The 18,581-nt window shown below is 43.2% G+C and overlaps 1 protein-coding gene across 3 annotated transcripts in view; it reads left to right on the top strand.

Annotated features, from left to right (window-relative positions):
• Window positions 1-18,581, top strand: part of RYR3 (ryanodine receptor 3) — a gene marked incomplete at its 5' end in the record, with an annotated part of 572,808 nt that overhangs the window by 550,277 nt on the left and 3,950 nt on the right. For all 3 annotated transcript variants that reach the window (XM_081227519.1, XM_081227518.1, XM_081227520.1), the window contains 8 exons: window positions 1,680-1,880; window positions 4,992-5,122; window positions 9,568-9,610; window positions 10,094-10,221; window positions 10,645-10,705; window positions 10,975-11,121; window positions 16,042-16,176; window positions 17,518-17,674. In XM_081227519.1, coding sequence (XP_081083645.1) covers window positions 1,680-1,880; window positions 4,992-5,122; window positions 9,568-9,610; window positions 10,094-10,221; window positions 10,645-10,705; window positions 10,975-11,121; window positions 16,042-16,176; window positions 17,518-17,674 — 1,003 coding nt within the window. The remainder of the gene's footprint in view (window positions 1-1,679; window positions 1,881-4,991; window positions 5,123-9,567; window positions 9,611-10,093; window positions 10,222-10,644; window positions 10,706-10,974; window positions 11,122-16,041; window positions 16,177-17,517; window positions 17,675-18,581) is intronic.

Raw genomic sequence — 18,581 nt, forward strand, 5'->3', positions numbered from 1 at the left:
CACTGGCTTCTAAAAAAAAGGACACTGTCTTTAGCAATGGGGAGAATAGAGAGACTGGTTGTAAGGGAAGCCAGTTAGGGCACCATTTCAATCATTCAGGCTTGTTTTAGTTATTACTTAATTCTTCAGACATTTGTTGGGTGTCTACAATGGGCTAGACGCTATATTAGGAGCTGTAAGGTATTTCAAGCTGAATAATAAATACAGTTCTTTCCCTGAGGAATAAGGTAACAAAGCACCATGATAGTTGGCCCCTATGTTAGAACTATTATGAAGGAAGAATTAATAGGAGTTGGTTTCTGGATGTGGAAGACAGGGACTCATCAAGATAAATGAAGATTTTGAATGTTGGTAAGTGGGTTTGTACACTGTAGATGCATAATAAATGTTAGTAGAATGAATTAATGAATGCTGTAGGTCCTGGATTCTTTTTGTTGTTGTTGTTGTTGTTTGTTTTTGGTTTTTTTTTTTTTTTGCGGTACGCGGGCCTCTCACTGTCGTGGCCTCTCCTGTTGTGGAGCACAGGCTCCGGACGCGCAGGCTCAGCAGCCATGGCTCACGGGGCCAGCCGCTCCGCGGCATGTGGCATCTTCCCGGACCAGGGCATGAACCCATGTCCCCTGCATCGGCAAGTGGACTCAACCACTGCGCCACCAGGGAAGCCCCTGGATTCTTTTTTGATATCGTCTTTAACTGGCTATTCTGTCTCTTGCCTCTCTCCCTTCCTATTGAAAACCACAAATCTAAGTTTTATAAAACATGCTCTTATCCACATCAATATTGCACTTGATAAACTAATGGCTTGCTGTTGCCCATAGCAGAAAAATGGAAGTCTGTAGAGAGGTATGGCGAAGCCTAGCTTTAAACACATGGAGAGGTTGAGGTGACTCAGCCATGCATGTGGAGACAGCCAGAAAGCAGCTGGACATGCATGGTAACAGCCTCAAAGGCACCGATTTGGGAGTCACTGTGTAAGGATGGCAGTGAAACCACGGGTGTTAATGGCATCTAAGAAAGAAGAGAAATGTCTGCACTTGTGCATATGTGAGTTTGTCCTAGCCTCCTCCCAGGCAGTAGCATTTTTTTTGTAATTTATTTGTTTTATTTATTTATTTTTGGCTGTTTGGGTCTTCGTTGTTGCACACGGGCTTTCTCTAGTTGCGGCAAGCGGGGGCTACTCTTTGTTGCAGTGCGTGGGCTTCTCATTGCGGTGGTTTCTCTTGTTGTGGAGCACAGGCTCTAGGTGCATGTGCTTCAGTAGTTGTGGCACACGGGCTCAGTAGTTGTGGCTCATGGGCTCTAGAGCGCAGGCTCAGTAGTTGTGGCACACGGGCTTAGTTGCTTAACCACTGTGCCACTGGGGAAGCCCCAGGCCGTAGCATTTTAAAGATTACCTCCTGCAGCTGAAGGATTGTAGAACATGTAGTAAAACTTTCCTAACTTTAAAATTTTTGGCTTGTTTTCAAGAGAGAGGTTTTGTCTCTTAAAACTTTTGTTTGCAATTATTAGAGATCCTGGAGATTCCCAGGAACAAGGTACCTAAAAACCTCATTCCCTCATCGAGTAATACGGAATCACTACTATTTGCACAGCAAATGCCGGCAGTATAAAATATGTGGGGAGAGCCCCGTGGCGGAGGTCTCTCCAGTGTTTCTAAGAGAGTGTGTGTTTTGGGCCAGGTCACCGAGGAACCTTTAGAAGAAGAGGCAGAAGACATTGCAAACCTGTGGAATTCCTTTAATGATGAGGAAGAGGAAGAAGCAGTGGTGTTCTTTGTCCTGCAGGAGAGCACTGGATATATGGCGCCAGCATTGCGAGCCCTGGCCATTATCCACACCATCATTTCTTTAGTCTGCGTGGTGGGCTATTACTGCCTGAAGGTAAGTTGCCAGCCACTCTGAATCTAATCTGACTCCATGGGGAAGAAGCATCATTTTTGAACCCAGCCACCCCTTTGTTCTCTAAGACTTTACTAATAGCCTAAGGTTGGTGAGGCCACAGCCTGGGCGCCACCCAGGAGCGGGTTAAAACTGCAGACTCTTGCCCCCTCCCCAAGCCTTTTAAATCAGAATCTGCAGCGAACATGATCCGCAGGTGATCTGTATTCACACTCTGGTTTGAGAAGCCTTGGTCCAGGGGTCTCACTTCAGCCATCCCTTGTGACATTGCATAGAATCCAAATCATTGGGCTAAGTCACGCATGGAGCTGGTAATGAGGGGCTCTTCTTTGAATTTATGTTGAAATTTTTATAAAAATGCTTTTCACCTTTCAGAAGTGATTAGGTCTTAGCTATTTGAGATGAGTTACTGTTTCCGTTGTCCTATTGCTGCATAACAAATCACCCCCCAGAATTCAATGGCTTAAAATGATAACCATTTTCTCTCTGATTCTGTGTCTGCCTGGGCACATTAGAGTGGTTCCTCTGCGCCCTGTGCAAGTGGCCACATCAGCAACCAGCTGGGAGCTCAGATGGGCTACACTGTCCAAGATGGCCCATGCACGTTGGCAAGGGAACAGCTGGAAGGCTGGGCTCAGTTGGGGTAGCTGGGCCTCTCTCCCCCTCCTTGTAGACTCAGGGCATTTCCCTTTCCATGTGGTCTCTTCACATGCTCTCTCCAGCTGGGTAGCCGGACTTCTTGCATATGATGGCTTGGGTGTCCAAAAAGAGCACAAATGGAAGCTGCTAGACCTTCTTAAGGCTTAGGCCCAGAACTGGCAAGGTGCCGTTTCTACCACATTCTGTTGATTCAGGCAAGTCACAGGGCCAGGCAAGATTCACTGTTGCACAGAGGGTGAAGGGGGCTACACAAGGGCATGAATAGCAGGAGACGTGGTTCTCCGGGACCATCTTCAGACACTGCTATAGTTATGTCAATCTTCAGTCATTCTGTTTTAGGTGTTCCAAGTCCAGTTCTGTTTCTACTACACCACAATTGTTTTTTCTCATTACATTTTTTCTTACGTCTCTTAAGTAGGAAGTTTCCTTGGCCCTATACAAAGCCACCTTTTCCCTGAGAAGAGTCCAGGAAGTCTTTTCCTATCCTTGTGGCTCTCACTTCCCCCAGTGGACTGCGGTATCACTTAGGAAGTCCAGCTGCTCTGCTGAAGAGACCATGTGTCCTAAACTGCCCTGAGGCCTCCACTGTGACAATGAAAGAATGGATTCTGGAGCCTGGCCTCCGGGGTTGGACCCACTTAACCTCTGCCACTTAACCTCACCATTCCTCTGTTTCCTCATCTGCGAAAAAAATGACTATGATAATAACACCAACCGCTAAAGTTGCTAAAGGGAGGTTTAAATGAATTAACATGTGTAAAATACTCAGAGCCAGACGTAGTAAACATTAGAGCATGTTCACTACTATTCCTTAGTTCACCATCTAGAGATCAGCTTGTCGGCTAGAGTACAGGTAACCTAGAGAAAACAAAAATAAACACTATCTAGGGAATAAAAATGTGGAAGTTGTACTTACAAGGGAATACAAATTCCTAAAAGATTGACGGAGAATGCTTCAAATCCCAGTGATCAGTACTGATCTAAAACTTGATATTATTCTTGTAATTCAGAGTGACCTCGACACATAGCAGACACTAGTCAGGGTGGCTTTCCCTGCTTCCCCTCCCACATGATCCATGAACCAACACCAGGCACTGATTCTGCAGTGTGCAATGTCCATTAGTAACCTTTGCCACCTTCCTGTCATGATTCTTTTATTTCCTCAGTGTTGTTGCCTTGTTTAAAAAAAAAGGGTAAGCAGGAACTATATTCAATATCCTGTGATAAACCATAATGGAAAAGAATATGAAAAAGAAGGTATATGTATGTATAACTGAGTCACTCTGCTATATACCAGAAACTAACACAACATTGTAAATCAACTATACTTCAGTGAAATAAATTTTAAAAATAAAAAATAAATAATTAAGGGAGGAGGAAAAAGGGTAAGCAGTAACTCTTTACAAACCATTGTCTAAATTTTGCCTTTTTGTCTTGGAAATAAAGGAGCAGCGTGGGTTGTACGGATATCATGAGAGTTGAGAAGGAGTTATTAGAAGAAACAGTTTGGAGACCAAGGTCTCAGGGATGTTGCCAAGTAACCAGTAGCTTCCCAGGTGGATGAGAAGCCGTAGCTCTGTCTGAGTTAAGCTTTTCTGGCTAGTGGAGCTCTGGCTTTTCTGCCTTCTCATTCCCTGGGATTCCAGTCGTATCCTCTGACCTTGCTCATTCTGTCCCTTATCTGAAGTGTGTGTGTGTCTGGCGATGGTTGGAGCAAGTGGATTATCTTCCCAGCATTTTCTGTGTATGTACTGCTTTTGTGGTAGGTCTTTAGAACCATGCCACCATGTGTAGGCTAGAAGCAGTCATAACTATAAGAGAATGGGAAGCGACGGTAGGGAACAAATAAGTGTGCCAGGCAGGAGCTCTTCTCGGAAGGAATGTCAGGAAGAAAACTTCAGTAGCAAAAGACTATGCACAGAGCCCAGTGAATCCTCTCATTGTAACCATTAAGCCATATTTCATTAATCAGAATTCAAAGACATGAGATGAATATGACCCTAGCCATTGAAGGGGTTTGGAACTTTTCATCGTTTTTCTGCAGCTGTCCAATATATTCTTGAATCGTTTATTATGCTTTCTAAGTCTTGCTTTACCTCCAGCCAAAGTGTTTTAGGAGACCTAAGTCATTCGGCCCTGTGATTCGTCTAAATATGGTCTTCTCACCAGGACGGGTCAAGAAGTCCAGTTTGTAATACTATCAGCTGTTGAAAGGATGACCCAAATCATATCAGCTTTGGAGACGGAGGTGTGTGAGCCAGAGGACTGAGAAGTGATTTCTTTGGCTTTGGACCCACAACTAGGCACCCTAAGAATCCCACTACAAAGAGTTTGCTGCCCTGAAGTTGGAAGGCCAATTTGTGAGATACGCATGGGAGAGGATGCTTTCATTAGAAAGCCTTCTCTGAGTAACCAGTGTCTTCCCACTCCTAGGTTCCTTTGGTGGTATTCAAAAGAGAAAAAGAAATTGCCAGGAAGCTGGAGTTTGATGGCCTGTATATCACCGAACAGCCTTCTGAAGATGACATCAAGGGGCAATGGGATCGCTTGGTAATCAACACACCGTAAGTTTTCCCCCACCCCAAAAAGAAAACGGAGTTTCTATTGTAAATAGGATAATACCTTCTTCAGCAGCCCTGGAGACTGATTCACATAAGCCTTCCTTTGGTTTCCGGGACTTGTTTTCTCCCCTGCCTTTTCACAAAGTAGCCTATTGTGCCTCCAACAGTTATATGTATCCCTATGCATTTAATGGGGGACAGAGGATATGATCAGAAAGTGCTGAGCATATTTAATTAAGACCAGATGGTCCAGCACAATACTACTTAATCTCGTTTTCCATGTTCGAGTCATACAGTGTTTCCCTGGTCCGGGGTTTCAGTGATCAAACTGATCAGCTTCTCCAGAGTTCCCAAATGGCACAGCAGCCCTGTGTCAGCACCATCTCTGAAATCTCCTCCCTAAACAAATAGCCTGGTTGGTACTAGAACTCCGCCCAATATAATTTGACAGGCAGTTCCACGGGCAGTTAAAATCGGCCCATCTGGGTGGGGACGTTAGGACCCATGGGGTGAAGCCTGTCTTCTTGGTAGGCATGTGTACAATTGCTAACATGGTGGAGACAAGCATTGATTCTAGAGGCAAAGAATTAGAATACTGAGTCAGCTTTATAACTTAGACACCCGTGACCTAGGGCAAGGGAATCAGGTTTTATAAACCTCAGTTTCCTCTTCATTAATAGAGGGATGAGAATACCACCGCCTACAGTCCTGGGAGGACTCATGAATGGACTGTCACGTGCTTGGTACAGTGCCTGGCACATGGCTGTTCGTTATTCCCTTTCCCTGTTAAAGAAAAATGGCCATCACCAATAAGTCAGAGAAAGACAAATACCATATGATATCACTTATATGTGGAATCTAAAAAATACAACTTAGAGGATATAACAAAAAAGAAGCAGACTCACTGATACAGAGAACAAACCAGTGGTTACCAGCAGGGAGAGGGAAGGGAGAAGGGGCGATATAGGGACGGGGATTAAGAGGTATAAACGATTAGGTATAAAATAAGCTACAAGGATATATGGTACAACACAGGGATTATAGCCAAATGATTAAGATTGTAAATTTTAAGTTATGTATATTTTACCACAATAAAAATTTAGGAAAATAAATGACCATCACCATTAGCAAAGGTGATGCTCCAACGCCGGTGTATTCACAATAGGGAAATGAGAGTTGCAAGATAAATTAATGTGATGAAAGAAGAGTCAAGAAATAGGGCTGAATATGTAAACAAAGATGACTGTTGAAACCCTTGGCTGTGCCAGTAAAGTATGCACATCTAGAAACAACAACCCTGATCCCTGCAGGAAGAAAATGCTACTTATTCAAAGATGGTTAGGCAAATTGAGAGAGGCAGCTCTACGCAGGCACCGCTGAGCTTTTTTAAATAGTCCCTAGAAAGGGAAGACTCCTCTCTTAGGGAAAAAAAGGTGTGAGCAAGCAAATCAAAAGCTTGTTTCGGCCTGCAGGTCACTGCCAATCTCCTCACTTAAGGAAAAATACGGGAAACTACTAAGACTTATTTCTGACCCTTTGTTATTATAGTATAGAAATTTTGAATATTAAATAATCTCATTCCTTGGTAAGCTTTCTGTAATTATCAGTAACGCTCGTGTCTGTGGCACAAGATGATATAGCCTAAAAGTCCCAGTAAAAACGCAGTTCAGTTTCTAGAAATTTATCCTAAGGAGATAATGAGACGAGAACACTAAACTGTTTTAACAAGGACAGTTGCTGACATGTATTTGAAGTGGCTGAAATGCCCATGAATAGGGAAACGTATGTATAAGTAAAACAGCTGTTTTAAAACATTTACATCAATGAACTTCTATTATTTCTTCACGATAATGGCATCATTGTACATGTAGTGCTTTGTAACCTGCTTTTTGTTTATTTAACTATATGTCATGGAGAGCTTTCTTTTTTAATTTTATTTTTGTATTGTTAAATACACATATAGAAGAAAATATAAAAATGTATAAGTATATTTTAAAGTACAGTAATAAAATGAACTACAAAGCTTTAAAACTGGAACATCGCTGAAAACTTTGAGGTCCCAGGCGTTAGCCTCTCTGGCCCCTATCCTCCCCGGACCCCAGCTAACCACCCTCCTGGCTTTATATCCATTCTTTTGCCTTAGTTTATAGTGTTACCACTTAGGTACGTGTCCCTAGATACATGGTGTCATCTTAACTAGTTTTGAGCTTCATATACATGGAGTTATACTGTATACTGTCATTTGAATCTTTTGTTCAGCACCCTCTTCAAGAACTCATCTGTTGAATACGTTGATATGTGTGGCCTGAGTTGGTCATTTTCAAAACTGTAGCATTTTCCATTAGGAGTATATTATTGTGCATTTATCCATTTTCCTGACAGTGGCTATTTCAACTGTTTCCCACTAGTGTCTGTTGGAAACAGTGCTGTAAGGAATATTTTTATACCTGGTGCACAAGTGAAAGAGTTTCTCTGGAGTAGGTAGTAGGAGATGAATTTGCTGAATAGTAGGATATGCAAATGTTTGTCCCCATTTACATTAAACCAGCACCCTGTGAGAATTCCTGCTTCTCTGCCTCCTTGTCAGCACTTGTTATCCTCAGATAACTTTGCTCATCTGGTAGGTGTGTAATAGCATCTCATTGTGCATCCTGCTGGTTTCTAAGAGGTTGAGCAGCTTATGTTGTTCTTCTTGAGCCTTCATATATAGATCTATCACTTATTTATGCATTTCCCTTCTGAAGGTTCTTGGCCTACCCCACACTTAAAGGAATATTACCAAGTGGAACTATGTCTTCTACCTTGAAGGAGCTTACATACCTGGTCAGGAGACAAGAATATTCAGATCAAAGCAAGATCACATCTGTGAAAGGGTCTTGACCAGAGCCTTTAGTCACTGGCCCTTCAGGATCACTTGTGGCATTTTCCACTTATGCCAAAATGTGGCCAACCCTGAGTTGTATCTTACAGACCATTTTTTCTAAAAGATTTAAGGGAAAGGTGATACCAGTGTGGACAGAGGAAGACTGGCTTGCTTTTTATTTTTGTTTATTTTGGATTCTAAATACCATACCTGAAAAGAAATCAAGTAGCAGAATAATGGACAAAGAAGGAAGTCAAAATAATTACTTCCATCCCCCGTAGATAAAATCTATTAGCAGTTTGCTTTGTTTTTAAGTGGCATTTGGATGTTTAAGACCAAGACTGCTGGGGACTTCCCTGGCAGTCCAGTGGTTACGACTTCGCCTTCCAGTACAGGGTGTGTGTGTTCGATCCCTGGTTGGGGGAACTAAGATCCCACACGCCTCGCGGCCAAAAAAGCAAAACAGGAGCGATGTTGTAACAAATTCAATAAAGCTTTAAAAACGGTCCACATCCAGAAAACATCTTAAAACAAAAAACAAAAAACAAAAAACAAGACTGCTTTAAATATCCAAAAAAATTTTTTTGTTTTGTTTAAAGATTGCCACCCTGTTGTAAGAGAGGTGCCAATTGCTCAGGGTTATTCTTCTGAGAGGTCCACGAACAGAGGGAGGCCCCCTTCCTCATCACCAACTTGGGTGGCCTCTATAGCATAAGGGACTGTTGTGTTCCAGAGCTAACAAACAAGAACGATTTACACATGAAGGAAAACAGAAGTAAGAATGTTTGCACCAAGGGCCAGAGGTTCCTTGGCTGCAAACTAGACTCCCAAGGAACCTTTCAGGAGGGACTGATCATCCTGGAGGGGAGCGAAATATTTTAAATGGTTTCTGCCAACATACCTGAAAGTAACAGTTAGTTCTCAACTTTAACAATAAGAAGGTATTTGCAGTGGAGCTGGTACTAGCTACTTGCCAGAAGGAAGCTGTTCCCTCTGTGGGGTTAAGGTTGGGATGGCATAGGAACTACCTCCAAAGGAGAGAGGGATCTCATTCCTGGGGGAAAGCACACCCCACAGGAGTTATGCAGGAATGGAGAACAGAGCAGAAGAGCACTCCATTAAGAAAACGCCCATGATTTCCAGACTGGAAACTTCATAGTTAGGGAGCTTGTCCACACCTCCCACCACCGTGTCCCCAGCACCTACCCCAGTTACTGCCATAAAGTGGGCACTCAGTGAAGGAAGGTTGAATGCATGTGTTTCCTGCAGGGTTTGGTTTCTAGTTACACTGAGTTCAAGACACATAGCCCTGCCTCTAGCTAGTCTGTCATCACAATTCCTGGCTCTTAACCATAATTTTGAAGTAGAAAATGCAAAGGAGCTTTCCAAGTGTTTCAGAACTCACTGCAAAGCAGGGAAACCAGAAATCAGACCTGCGGTGACTCTGAACTTCAATCAAGTCTTGAATTCTTCAATGAGCAGGACAAAACCCCAAAAGATCACAGATCCAGACACTCAAACTGCAAAGTTTCTTGATGTGCTTGCCTTGATGTTAAGAATCTCCCTGTTTCATTTTCTTCTTCAGATCTTTTCCTAATAACTACTGGGACAAGTTTGTAAAGAGAAAGGTATGCCTTGTTGGGGGGCGGGGCAGGGGGAGTAAATTCCATGACCTCCAAAGAAATGTAGATTGTTTTTTTAAGTTCTCCACATACGAACATGAATAAATGTAATGGTGCTTTTATGATGGTATCTCGAGAAGAGTAAGTCACAGAAGGGGTTTTATACGAACGCATGTAGGTTTGGGGCTTAGTTCCTATACTCATCTGCCTTAATCAGCTTAAGAAAATCACTGTTTTCTACATACTAGGTTTTTTCTCTCCTCCTAAATGATAGCTAGAAAAGCAGTTTTCACTTAATTGTCTTTATCACTTCTGTTTTCTCTGGAGGTTATTTTTTTCTCTTTATTTTCCTTTTGCATTTTGACTCATGTCTTTATCAACCCCTTGGAAGATCCCAGAGCATAACACAGCTCTGACGGCAATGGGGCTGGAGAAAACATTGGTGGTGATGCACGGCCTGAGCTCACCCTGTCCTCCTCTCTGCTTTAGGTGATCAACAAGTATGGAGATCTCTACGGAGCAGAACGCATTGCTGAACTCCTGGGGTTGGACAAAAATGCCCTCGACTTTAGCCCAGTAGAAGAGGCCAAAGCAGAGGCAGCCTCCCTGGTGTCATGGTACAGAGCTTAGGAGTTAAATCCCAAAGTCTGGCTGACTAGACCCCTTATCTTTCCAGTCCTCTTCCCTGTGCTACAGGGAAAACTCACAGTCATGTCTTCGCTGTCTTAGACTCTGGTCTTGCCTGAGTGTTTCTTCTAGGTTCTAAAATATGGGGGGGAGAGCAGTGCTTTAAAAAAAAAATCTAAAGACTTATCAGCCTTTATGCCTGATAGAGCTGAAAGAGAAAGACTAATTAAAATTTCAGGGTGTGTGATTCAGCCATTCTCATTCTCATGGTGAACACATACAACTTGATAAAGCTCAGAGCTGTATTTAGGTTATTAAACCCGAGAGAGAAAAAAATTCATTTTTTCCCCTTATTAAACACTTAACTAAATCTTGACATTTTTAAGTTTTGAAATGATTTGTTCCCCTTTTAGGCTAAGTTCCATCGACATGAAGTACCATATCTGGAAGCTGGGAGTTGTTTTTACTGACAATGTAAGTATGGCATCTGGGAAAGCAAAATTCTGTGCCCCAAGTCCAGGGATGTCATTAGATGCCACAAAGAAACAAGCTATGGAGGCGGCTCAGGAAGATGCAGGGAGTGCTGGGGGAAGACAGAGGGCCCTAGGGTGCTGGGGGGACACTTCTCTCTTGTGCAGTAGTATGAGGCAGATGGGGCTTGACTTGGCAATTCTTGGGCCAGCTCAAAGCGCCTCAGTCCCCTGAATGCCTGAAAAGCTGTTCAATTTCTTCCATTTCCCCAGTCTTTTCTCTACCTCGCCTGGTACACGACCATGTCAGTCCTGGGCCACTACAACAACTTCTTCTTCGCTGCTCATCTGCTGGATATCGCGATGGGCTTCAAGACTCTGAGGACTATTCTGTCATCTGTCACTCACAATGGCAAACAGGTATGGATGGGGGTTTATACTGCTGCAGAACGGGAGGGACCTAGATATGGTTAGGAAAAAACATAACCAGTGGGCTTCCCTGATGGCGCAGTCATTGAGAACCCTCCTGCCAACGCAGGGGACACGGGTTCGAGCCCTGGCCGGGGAAGATCCCACATGCCGCGGAGCAACTAAGCCCATGCGCCACAACTACTGAGCCTATGCTCTGGAGCCCGCGAGCCACAGCTGCTGGGTCCATGTGCCACAACTCCTGAGGCCCATGCACCTAGAGCCTGTGCTCTGCAACAAGAGAAGCCACCACAGTGAGAAGCCCATGTATCGCAATGAAGAGTAGCCCCTGCTTGCATCAGCTCGAGAAAGCCCATGCGCAGCCATGAAGACACAGTGTAGCCAAAAAAAAAAAAAAAAAAAAGAACCAATGACTTAGATATATATAGATCTATACATATACACATATATATACAGCTATATGTGTATATAGGTAGACATACATAGCTATATATGTTGTATACATGTATGTGTGCATTTCTATATATACGTATATAGTCATTGCTTATATATCTATATAGTCATTGCTCTACATTGTCTCATCAATATCCAGTCTGTCTTCTACAGAACTGTCAGGGTCAATCCCTTGATTAAAGTCCTCTAATGGCTCCTCCTGTGAACAAATTCAAACTCCCTAGCATTTTATTCCTCATTAAGTGCAAATCCATGAATGAGACATGTTCCCTCACATCTCTAAATCTTTACAGGAGAAGGGAGAAAAGAAAGGAGTTAATATGTACCCAGCTTGGTACAGCCATTATGGGAGACAGTATGTCAGTTCCTCAAAAAATTAAGTATAGAATTGCCATATGATCCAGCAGTTGCACTTCTGGGTATATATATCTGAAGGAGATGAAATCAGTATCTCAAAGAGATATCTATATTCCCATGTTCATAGCAGCATTATTCCCAATAGCCAAGATATGGAAACAACCTGTGTCCATCAGTGGATGAATGGATAAACAAAACTTGTTATGAACATACAGTAGAATATCATTCAGCCGTTAAAAAAAAGGAAATTCTGCCTTTTGCAACAATATAGATGAGCCTAGAGGGCATTCTGCTAAGAGAAATAAGCCAGACGCAGAAAGACAGATACTGTATGGTGTCACTTATATGTGGAATCATAAAAAGGGCAAACTTCTAGCACCAGAGAATAGAGCAGTAGTTACCAGGAGCTGGGTGTGTTGGGGGAAATGGGGAGCATTGGTCAAAGAGTACAGACTTTCAGTTATTAAATAAATTAGTTCCGGGGATCTAATGTAAAGCATGGTGGTTATAGTTAAAAATGCTGTATCGTATGCTTGAAATTTGCTAAGAGAGTAGATCTTTTTTTTTTTTTTTTTTTTTTTTGCGGTACGCGGGCCTCTCACTGTTGTGGCCTCTCCCGTTGCGGAGCACAGGCTCCGGACGCGCAGGCTCAGCGGCCATGGCTCACGAGCCTAGCCGCTCCGCAGCATGTGGGATCTTCCCGGACCGGGGCACGAACCCCCTGCACCGGCAGGCAGACTCTCAACCACTGCGCCACCAGGGAAGCCCGAGAGTAGATCTTAAGTGTTCTCAGCAAACACACACACACACATACATATGCGGTAACTGTGTGAGGTGATGGATATGTTAATTAACTTGATTATGGTGATCATTTTATAATGTATGCATATATTAAATCATTACATTGTACACCTTAAAAAATAAAAATTCCAACCAGAAAGAAAGTCAGATTAACCTTTCATTGTTCTAAAATGAAAGGGTGCTAGATCATCAGGTATTATGATGGTTTATTTCTTCTAGGCTTCTGGTAGTGGCACCGGTTTCTCAGTTGACACTAAAAAGAATGGAGGAAAGCTAGAGATAGAAATTTGCTGCCACATACAAGAAGCTAAAGTTTGGGGAGGTAATAACAGAACCTGTGATATAGATGTTTGCTGAGAGAGTGGTAAATACTTCCTTATAGGTTCCTGGGAGAAAGGGCATTGTGTATTATTTTTCCATGTGTGCCTTGGGAAGTTTTATCCTATAAAGGTGGCGTTTCCCAAAATGGGATTTATGGAATGCCAGTTCTACAATTTGTTCTTTTAGAATTCTTTTCTTCCCCTTTACTCAGAGAAAGTTCAAATTTTATTGATTTGGTTTAATGGAGTTATACAAAACTGTACCTTAAATGAAAAGTTTAAACAATGAATTTCTTTGAATTAAAAAACAATTTTTATTGGAGTATAGTTGATTTACAATGTTGTGTTAGTTTCAGGTGTACAGCAAATTGAATCAGTTATACATATACATATATCCACTCTTTTTTTAGATTCTTTTCCCATATAGGCCATTAGAGAGTATTAAGTAGAGTTCCCTGTGCCATACAGTAGGTTCTTATTAGTTATCTGTTTTATATATAGGAGTGTATATATGTCAATCCCAATATCCCAATTTATCCCTCACCCCCTTATCCCCTGGTAAGCATAAGTTTGTTTTCTACATCTGTGACTCTACTTCTGTTTTGTAAATAAGTTAATTTGTCCCCATTCTTTTTAGATTCCACATACAAGTGATATCATATGATATTCGTCTTTCTGTGTCTGACTTACTTCACTTAGTATGACAGTCTCTAGGTCCATCCATGTTGCTGCAAATGGCATTAATTTGTTCTTTTTTATGGCCGAGTAATATTCTATTGTATATATATGTACCACATCTTCTTTATCCATTCCTCTGTTGGTGGACATTTAGGCTGCTTCCATGTCCTTGCTGTTGTAAATAGTGCTGCATATTGGGGTGCATGTATCTTTTTGAATTATGGTTTTCTCAGGGTGTATGCCCAGTAGTGGGACTGCTGCGTCATATGGTAATTCTATTTGTAGTTTTTTAAGGAACCTCCATACTGTTCTCCATAGTGGCTCTATCAATTTACATTCCCACCAACAGTGTAGGAGGGTTCCCTTTTCTCCACGCCCTCTCCAGCATTTATTAAACAATGAATGTCTTATATGGGCTTGCCGACTAAACTCTGGCAAGATTGTTAAAAAAAAAAAAAATGTGCCCAGTTTGTGCCATGTGCTGGGTATTGCAATAGGCTCACAACCACCCTGTAAGGTAAGTGTTACACTCACTTGAGAGAGAAGAGCACTGAGGCTCAGAGAGGCTAAGTATTTCACCCAAGAGCACACAGCTGCTAAGTGGCAGAACTTAGATTCAAGCCCATTTGTTCCTTGGTGCAAAGCCCACATTCTTTCTCTTTTTCTAAACTGGCTGCTTTCCGTGAGGTCTGCTATCCAAGGTTCAAATCACTAAATTCATTGTTCAAGAAGCTGCTGAATATGTCTGTTCTGGTACTTATCATGCCCACTCCCTTTTGTGTAGCAGCTTGAGGGCAAAGAAAGATTTTATGATGTTGATCTTCACAGCTCCAGCCCAGCACCTAGTCCCTGGTATAGGCCTGATGAGCAGGTTCCGTGTAGTCCTCATTTATTGTGCCTCCGAAAGCCAAGAAACAAACAGGCTGTATGACCCTGGCAAAGGTCCAAGGCAGGTTTCTTCATTATGAAAAATGTCACTTTGCTCAACCATCATAATTCTTATAGTAGCTTCAAAGCTGTGACAATTATCCAGTTCATGGTTAGTTATGAAATATTGTGATGTAGGGATACCCATGAGCCCAAGGAATCTGTAGGGTTTTTTTTTTTAATTTTTAAAAAATTTTATTGAAGTATAGTTGATTTACAATGCTGTGTTGATTTCTTCTGTACTGAAAAGTGACTCAGTTACACATATATGTGTGTATATATATATATATATATATTTAAATTTTATTGAAGTATAGCTGATTTACAGTGTTATATTAATTTCTTGTAGTTTCTTTAGAAGCAGCATTAGAACTTATGGTTACCAAAGGGAGGTAGGGAGGGATAAATTAGGAGTTTGGGATTAACATATACACACTAATATATATATAATAGGTAAACGACAAGGACCTATTGTATATAACACAGGGAATTATACTCAATATTTTGTAACAACCTAAGTGGGAAAAGAATTTGAAAAAGAACAGATACATGTATATGTATAACTGAATCACTATGCTGTACACCTGAAACTAACACAATATTGTAAATCAACTCTACTTCGATTAAATAAATAAGCAAATAAATAAAGGCAGCGTTAGAGTGAAAGCGACATCTTGAAGCCTTGGGTCACTGCTATCTCTGTGAAAAAACAAAGTAACCATCTTCAGAGCACCATCACTATTCTCATCCTTAAATCCCTGTGTAGTTTATATGCGCCCCGTGCAGTACCCCAGCTGTTAGTCTGCCCGGGCTGCCATAACAAAATACTGAACACTGGGGGCTTAGACAGCAGACATTGATTTCCTCTCAGTTCTGGAGGCTGGAAGTCCAAGATCAAGGTGTGGGTAGCTTGGCGTGCAGCTGGCTGCCTCTTGCTGCTTTTTCACTTGATTATCCTTTGATGCATACGACTACCTGGTATCTCTCGTTCTGCGTCCTAACCTCCTCCTCTTGTAAGAACACCAGTCAGATTGAAGCAGGGCCCACCCTCACAGCCTCATTTTAATTAAATCACCTCTTTAAAGGCCCTATCTCCAAGTGCAGTCACCTTCAGAGGTACTGGGGGTTAGGGCTTCAATATATGAATCCCGGGGGAACACAGTTTGTTCCATAACAGTCCATCATTACTCTTTTCTCCCAGTAAGCCTGTTTCTCTCTTTGATCTTGCTTTCCTTCGGCACCTGCTGTATGACAGCCTTCGTTCCAGACCCCTCATCTTTCCCCTTTCCTCTGTTTTCTTGGAGTCTCCCATCAACCTTTCAAGGTGGAAAAGACCCACCTCCTCTTCCCTCCCTCTCTCTCTTTCCGCTCCCAGTTGGTCCTGACTGTCGGTCTCCTGGCCGTGGTGGTTTACCTCTATACCGTGGTGGCGTTCAACTTCTTCCGCAAGTTCTACAACAAAAGTGAAGACGACGATGAGCCCGACATGAAGTGTGATGACATGATGACGGTGAGAATTCCCTGTAGGGCCACCTGGTCACCTGGCGTGGCTGTGGGCAGAGTGGTAGAGTGGAGACACAGCAGGACAGAGATGAGAGGAGAACACTGATGTCTCATCCGAGAGGGAGGCGGGTCCTGGAAAGACAGAAGTGATGGAATAGACCACTTGCCGGGGCCCAGGTGGAAAGAGAAGCACACAGCTAAGCGGATCACCATCCATCCACATCTGTGTGTGGCCAAGACGTGAGTTACCTGTGTCTGTATCTCATGGAAGTCAAACTCTGATTCTTTGCCTCTGAGAGCTAGGAGCAAAGTCCCATGAATCTGGTGCTCCGTTTATTTCAGCAAGCCAGTGGGGCTTGTTTCAGAACAGCCATGTCGTCTGAAAAATGTCACAGCAGCAGGATTGGGTCAGGGCGGGGCTGGGGCTCCGGCCAGGCCAGCCCCTGCGGGCATAGAAGGGCACAGCGCAGGGTGAGCCAGCACAGCTGCAGTAGCACCTCTAGACGTTTATCATGACCAGATTTCAGGAAAAGAATGTGTGTATCAGAGACAGGTGACCGTACACTGCCCCCCTGCCCCCGCCTGTGATCGTTTCTCCAGAAAATAGATAAGGCTTTTTGGCTAAAAACTCTCCGTGTGCTTTCCTGGGGCAAGCAGCCCATGAGGCAGCGACACTACAGGCAGAAGAGCAGCCGTATGACCAGCGTGGGCTCCGTGCTGCCGCTGGCTTTTGATTTCCCAGCCGTAAGACTGCCTGCACACTCCCGTCCCGAAGCCATCACAGCCAGTCAGGAGGAGAGACAGAGGGCAGCCTGCTCTGTGAGCCCTGGCCCAGGAGCCTACCTGGAGCACACGGGCACTTGGGAGGAGATTCTGCGGGGAGCCCTGCCCTCCCGGGTGCGCGGAGGATGCCAAGTAGGGGAGGCCTTTTCCCGGAGGCTGTAGCCTGGCCCCAAGCCCAGGCTGGCACTTTAAAATTAAGTGAGAGAAAACTCATATCTGGCATATGCCATCCTCATCAGGGCAGAAAGTTCTTTTAACTTATACACACCTAGAGTGAATTCTCACGTGTGTGTCAAAGAGTTCAAAACTGTTTTTAAGAAAAGAGCAAAAAACACCTTTTCAAGGCTACGTGGAACAGCATCTTTCCATCTTTATAGACACCAAGCTAACCAGAGGGTGTAGCGGACAGAGTTAGCAGCAAGAATGTGTTGTTGTGAAGAGTACCCTTCTCCTGCCTCAGGGCTGTCATGTTTTGATCTTATTACATGAATGATCTGACCATCTCTGTAAAAACAAACAAAACTCTGCGCCTTTGACCTGAATCGCCATCATTTTTCTTCTCTAGTGTTACCTGTTCCACATGTACGTGGGAGTGAGAGCTGGAGGTGGCATTGGCGATGAAATTGAAGACCCCGCTGGGGACCCGTATGAAATGTACCGCATCGTCTTTGACATTACATTCTTCTTCTTCGTCATTGTCATCCTGCTGGCCATCATCCAAGGTATGCTTGCCAGTTATGTCGTCTGCATGGGGCTCAGTCAATCTGATTCTCTTTGCCTTTCTGCACCTGACTTAATTGTTTTATGTAAAGAGGTTTATGCATTCGCTTACCTGTTAATTCAACAGACATCTCTTGAACGTCTACTATATTTAAAGGCAAACATACACCCAGGCACTGATACAGGAAACTTGAGCATCCTTACAGAGGACTCCCCTCGCCCACTCCTTCATGACCCACTCTGAATTGATCATTTCTGTCTCGTTCTGCTTCCTAAATATCCCCTTTGGCTAGTGTTGCCTCACATCCTCATGATTCCTGCCCTGATCATTTTCCTCCCAGGCAGTGGGGTGGGAAGGAGCAGAAAGAGGACCTGTGAGAGTGTGACATGTTTTTTCCTTCCTTGCGGGGAGAGGTACTGGTATTTTGGTCAGTAGCTTGTCAGGAATTAGAGAGAGAGGGTGATGAATTTAGTTTGAGTCATGCCGAGTTGAGGTACCTATGAGACATCGTGCAGGCGTTGAGGGCTAATAAGCAGTTAACTGTAATGGGTCTTTCAAGAGACAAGTCAGGAATGGAATAGGATAGAAATATGACATTCAATAAGGACACACAAGTCAAATATTAATGAATACAAAAATAAAAGAAATGGGGTCCATTGGTGGTGGTAGTGGTCAAAGATACAAGTGTAGAGATTTCCCAGAAGGAAAAGCAAAGAAACTGAGGAGGAGCCCTGACTGATACATATCAGTGCCTCAGGGCCTAGAAGAGGAAGAGCCAATAAGGAAGACAGGGAACAGCCAAGCAAAATAGTAGGACAAGGAAGGAAGGACAGGAAGAAAGAGAGTCCAGGAGGAGTGAATAGTTAGCGTCAAATACTGCCGAGAGGCGTTGTAAGAGGAACCATGAG

Source organism: Mesoplodon bidens (assembly GCF_964165515.1).
Source record: "Mesoplodon bidens genome assembly, chromosome: 3".
NCBI classification, from domain to species: Eukaryota; Metazoa; Chordata; class Mammalia; order Artiodactyla; family Ziphiidae; genus Mesoplodon; species Mesoplodon bidens.